Source organism: Alexandromys fortis, unplaced genomic scaffold (genome assembly GCF_014885135.2).
Source record: "Alexandromys fortis isolate MF-2015 unplaced genomic scaffold, M_Fortis_MF-2015_v1.1 scaffold_266, whole genome shotgun sequence".
In the NCBI taxonomy this organism is placed as follows: Eukaryota; Metazoa; Chordata; class Mammalia; order Rodentia; family Cricetidae; genus Alexandromys; species Alexandromys fortis.
This window is the reverse complement of record NW_026068155.1, coordinates 122,973-128,672: the sequence shown is the minus strand read 5'-3', so window position 1 is coordinate 128,672 and position 5,700 is coordinate 122,973. Positions and strand designations below refer to the sequence as shown.

Below are 5,700 nucleotides of genomic sequence, written 5' to 3'. Positions count from 1 at the left end.
ACTGGAGTCTGAGACTGATCCCACTGAAAGATGTGCAGTTGAAGACACTGGTCTGACTGTATAAGCCAGCCAGTGTTGAGACCAGAGTCCACCCCAACCCCAGAGAACATTGTGGCCACTAGAGAAAAAGACAGGACACTTCCTGGAGTCTCTCTAGCCTTAGAGTCAAGCTGTGTATCACCTCTAATAAGCAAAGAACAGGACAGTTTTTTCCGAGTTTTCTTTAATAGCATTTTTCCCAAAGCCAGGAAACAACTAGAGACGATTTCAAAGTAGACAAGTAAACAAAAAGTAAAGGAGAAACAGTAAAGGAGACACATCCACTGTTCCACAATAAATAGAGCTCTATTTAGTATCCCCACTAGTATCACAGGAGAGGCCCAGCTCTCCGTGGGGTCAAGAGTGCTCCCCATGATTGTGTAAGGGGCTTAGACAGCACTCAGGTATGATTAGGTCAAACTGTGTGAACACAGGAAGCGGTGAGATCAAGGTCTACAGTTCGGGCCCTTGGTCTGGGTAGGGTTTGATGATTCTTAACTTCTTCCACACTGTGCTGGATCCCATAGCCAAAGTAGATAGCAAATCCTAGTAAAGAAAGACAACTGTAAGGTGGGGGAACGTAACCTGGAATGGTTTAATAGGTCTCCAACTGGAGATCAAGAGAGAAAGGAGCCAGTGTAGGACAGAGAAGCAAACACCTACCAACCAGCATCCAGATCCCAAATCGGGCCCAAGTGCCAGCTGTCATTTGCATCATCAGGTAAACATTCACAAAGATGCTCACCAGTGGGAGCAGAGGCAGACCAGGCACCTGCAAAACAAGATAGACATACAACACAAGGGTTCTTACCTTACTGGGGGCAGGACAGGCCCCTACTCTTCTCCTCATGGCCTGGATCCCAGTGGCTACTCATTTGCCACACATATTATTAGACTCCCCACATCCAGAACTTAAGAAAATGGAACCAGAAAGGAGGAACTAGAGAGCATCAGCAACGAGTCTGGCCTCAATAGTTCTAACACCTACCTTCTTGTGTCCAGTTAAAGAATATAAGATACAAGCCCTAATTGTCCCAAGATGGATTGGTGGGGGGAAGAGACATCATTTACCTTAAAGTGAAGGGGGGTGTTGCTCTGTGGCTGTTTCTGGATAACTCCAACAATTCCAAGAATGAGCCCCAGGATCAGCACAATCACTGTGACCCACACTGGGTCTCTAGAACTAAGTGGAGTTGTCCACCATTTCAGCACCAGGCAAAGAGCAATCAGTAGTAGAGCTTCAAAAGTCAAGTAGAGAGGAATCAAAACCAACTCTTGTGTAATATGCAAAGATGCTAAGGCCTCCATTCCCAGAAGGGTTGGTTACCCTCTTGCTTGACCTCTCTCTCACCGAATGCTACCACATAATGTCCACCCTGTCAAGCTGGGCTCTCCAAAGTTTCCCAAAGAATAAAACCACTGCTTGGGAATGGTGATATGGCTCAGCAGTTAAGAGCACTTGTTGCTCTTCCAGAAGACTTTGGTTTGGTTCCCAGTACAATTTGGCAACTCACAACTGGCTATAACTTCAGTTCCAGAGGATCAGATGCCTTCTTCTGATCTATGTAGGTACCAGGCATGCATACAGCACACAGACACTCATGCAGGCAAAATGCTCATACACATAAAAGTAAATTAATAGATAACAAACAAAAGAAAAGGAAAGAAGAATCTACTGCTCACCAAGCAGTGAGGAGCAAACATAGACAACTCGGCCAGGAAGGGGGGTGGGGATGGAGCTGACTGGGTAAAACAGGGCCTGGACAGTCAGCTTCTCTGCTTCAACTGTCTTCTCCTCCTGTAATTCCACTTCCTCTTCCCCATTCTTCATTTCCTGGTCAGGCTGATATCTGTGGCAAAAGTAAGAACCAATTTTAAGAGCATCTCCTAACAGTTCTCCGTATTTTTTCCAGGTGGCTTCTTTATGGCCGTTGAAGGTGGAAGCTTGGGCTGGGGAGATGACTCAGCCTGGAAAGGGTCTGGAGAGACGGCTTGGCAGTTAGTTAAAGGTGTTTACTTCTCTTCAGAGGACTTAAGTTTAGTTCCTAGTACTCTCATTGGGCAGATCAAGACCACCTATAGCTCTAGCTCCAAGGGATTCAATATCCTCTTCTGGCCCCCAAGGACACCAGATAGACAGACAGACAGACAGACACAGAGAATTGATTTTTAAATATCCAAGTGTCTACCACACAAGCGTGATTATTGGACTTGAATTCAGATAGCCAGCACTCATTTAAAACCCAGGTGTCCTGTAACCCCAGTGCCAGGGGGTTGGAGCTAGGATTCCTGGAATTCCCATTAGTCAACCAACTTTGCCAACCAGTGAGCTCCAGCTTCAATGAGAGACTCCATCTAAAAAAATACAGTGGAGAGGGGTGGAGAGGGATGTGGATAGACACCTAACTCTGACTCATACACACACTTACATACATGGGGGTGGGGGTGGGGAGAAGCTCTTTTGGACAGGACAAGATACCCACATTGCTCAAGGAGAGTCAGGATGACAGAAAGCAGAGAGGGAATGAGCACCTCAGCCTTACCCAGAAACACAAACACAAGTCTTACCTGAGAATGAGAACACAGATGGAAACCAGAGAGTAAGCGAGCAGAGTCCCAATCGACATGAGGTCTACAAGATCAGCCAGCTCGAAGAGGAAGGCCATGAATGCTAAAATGGGAAGGCAGAAAGCGGTGAGAAGGAAGTAAAAGGAGCTGGTGAAACAATAAAAAGGGGTGTTTCTGTTTTGTTACCTGCGATAACACCAGATACCACAGTGGCCACAATGGGGGTGTGTGTGTCACTGCGTACCCTAGCAAGGACACGGAATAGGAGGCCAAGAACCTATAAGATTTACCCTAGAGCCCAGTAGCCCTGAAATCTAACGTTTCTGCTTCCTGGCCTGCAGCTCCTGGTTAATCAAAAGGAACTCACCTCAGGACAACTCTGAGAGCCCTTTCTCACACCCAATACCCACATCCCTTTCCGTGTGCGCCTGGAGGGCTTCAAAGAGACATGGCTACCCACCACCTGGAAGAGAGGGACTGACCTCACTGCGGGTTAAAAGTGGGCACTGCCTCTATCAATCCCATAGGGATGGAGCGCTGTGGATTCTGAGCCTCTTCCCCTGCAAGAAAACACATGGCACAATGTTCTGAACCAGGGGAGTAGGCTCGCTCCCCTACCACCCCCAGTCTGTATGATCACACACTGCATCCAAGGTGAACCAAGAGGGTGTGACTGACCGGTGGTCGCAATACAGTCAAAACCAACGAAGGCATAGAAACAGGTAGCGGTAGCAGCGCCACGGAGCATCCCTTCCACGCCAAAAGGCATGAAACCTCCAGAGCCCATAGGCTCAAAGCTAGAGTGCAAGAGGAATAGAAACGGTTAGAGTTTGTTCAGCTAAGCCTGTACCTTTTCTCTAAGGCCCAGCTGCTTGTTGTCTCCCACTCCCATTCTGGATTCCCCCTCCACCCCCATGAGGGTCCCAGCTTTGTGGCTCTCTAACCTACAAGTGTCATTGGGTCCACCAATGGTCAAGCAATAGTCCTCTTTTGTGAGGCTCCAGTTCTTCGGGTCTCCCATAACGAAGTCAGAGATGAAGACAAACCCTAGAACCAAGAGGTTGGCCCCTGTGAACACTTTGGTAACCAGGGCTGATTCACTCGCCCCCATGGCCAACAATCCTGTGGAGAGAATTGTTCAGGATCCTGAGAGACTAAATCCTTCCTCCAAGTTTGCTTTTCCTGCCTCGGTGAGGCAGACTCCTTCCTTCCCAGCTTCCTTCCCTCCCCATCCTTACCACTCCACACCCTCAAGCCCTTCCAGGCCCAACCCCATCCCTTGCCTCACCAGTGAGCAGCAACACAAGGGCCAAAGCAAAGAAATCTGGATATTCTGCAAGAACACGGGGTACATGCAGTGAGATGGTCCCCTTCAGAGTCTCAGAGATGTGGTTCCCAATCAGATTGTCAAAAGCAGAGCTCCAAGCCCAGGCCACACTGGCTGTACCTGGTATAGCAACTGCATTTTGTACTATAATTCCAATACTCAGGAAAATGATGAGGTCAAGTTTCCTCCGACCTACACAGTCTCACACCGATCCCCACCATTATTACCCATCTTACCCTGGGGGAGGGAGGTGACAGGTCTTTACTTAATTTAGCCTGGCCTTGAACTCAACAAACTTAGGACCTTCCCACTTCAGCCTCCTGAGTACTGGAATCACAGGTGCACACCAATACACTCAGCTCCTGCTATTAATTTTTAAAACCAGTATCTTAATGAATGAACACCAAACAAAGGTATACAATTGTTCTTCACCTTCAACCCCCCCCTTCATCTCCACACACCCTTACAAATAAAAATATAAAGTAAACATCTAGAAGGATTTCGATACTAGGGAAAATAATGAAAATTTCAGCTTCACTATTCCACTCAGATTTCTGGATCTATAATCCCTTCGCTACTTGGTTAGTCACCCACTCCAACCCCCCCCTCCCATCGCACCCCAAGCGTCTATCTCATCAATGACGTAGGAGAGGATGAGGTTCCAGCCGGTGGTGAAGGCCCAGAGTTCACCAACAGTGACATAACTGTAGAGATATGCAGAACCAGAGTGGGGGACCCGGGCACCAAACTCAGCATAGCACAGTCCAGCCAACACAGAAGAAAAAGCAGCCACCAAAAAGCAGATCACAATGGATGGCCCTGCTTTATCTTTGGCCACCTCACCAGCCAGGACATACACACCTGCACCCAATGTGCTGCCCACACCCAGGGCCACTAAGTCGAGGGTGGTTAGGCATCTGGCAAGGCGGGTGTCGCCCATGCCTGGCTCCAACATGCGTCTACGCACCAGCTTTTGACCGAATCTTCTAAGAGCCTGCCACCGCATTCTGGCTGACATTGAAGAGGATGCTAGGTTCTGGTGAAAAAGAAAAAGAAAAAAAAAAGACAAAAGCCCTTCAATGGGTCTCATTATCCTTAAGCTCAGAAAGTGGATTACAAAGCCCACTCCACTACAGGGACAAAGGAAGGTAGGTGTGCGGGGGAGCGAGCCACTTTACCTCTAATGTCCAATTCTTCATAGGCAAATAGGAATTACAATAATAACGCAAGTAGGGATCACAGTATCTCTGAGGCTGGTGAACTCATTGCGCAGAAGAGGCAAATGAAAACCCCTTATAGCACAGTGGTTGGCCTCTAGTAAGTGCTTGGACACTATGTTTCTTCTTTTTCTGGCCAAGAACCTGTGGGATTTACCCTAGAGCTCAGCCCAGCAGCCCTGAAATGTAACATTTCTGTTTCCTGGCCTGCAGCTCCTGGTGAATCGAGAGGAACTCAATTCAGGGCAACTCTGGGAGAGCGCTTTCTCACACCCAATACCCACATCTTTTTCGGTGTGCGCCTGGAGGGCTTCAAAAAGACATGGCTACCCACCGCCTGGAATAGAGGGACTGACCTCACTGCGGGTTAAAAGTGGGCACTGCCTCGATCTCATCCCTCCTCACCAAGCCCACAGTGCTCCACCTGAGCCAGCAAATGTTCCCCCACTTCCTCCCGCCTGCCTTAGGCTGGTCTGTGAGGATCAGCCATAAGGCGGGGCTTCGGTATCTGAAATTGGGAGATGCGCCCCGGGGCGGGGGGGGGGGGGG

General features: G+C 48.7%; 1 protein-coding gene across 1 annotated transcript; it reads right to left on the bottom strand.

Annotated features, from left to right (window-relative positions):
* Nucleotides 1-212: 212 nt before the first annotated feature.
* Nucleotides 213-4,940, bottom strand: LOC126491573 (cationic amino acid transporter 3-like). Its single transcript, XM_050127324.1, has 12 exons — nucleotides 4,553-4,940; nucleotides 3,896-4,054; nucleotides 3,552-3,729; nucleotides 3,286-3,404; nucleotides 3,095-3,167; nucleotides 2,975-3,035; nucleotides 2,794-2,884; nucleotides 2,608-2,710; nucleotides 1,723-1,889; nucleotides 1,111-1,277; nucleotides 703-811; nucleotides 213-585 (listed from the first exon to the last, which is right to left on the bottom strand). The coding sequence occupies exons 1-12, from the start codon at nucleotides 4,938-4,940 to the stop codon at nucleotides 455-457; spliced, it is 1,746 nt and encodes a 581-aa protein (XP_049983281.1). The 3' UTR covers nucleotides 213-454.
* Between the last annotated feature and the right edge of the window lie 760 nt (nucleotides 4,941-5,700).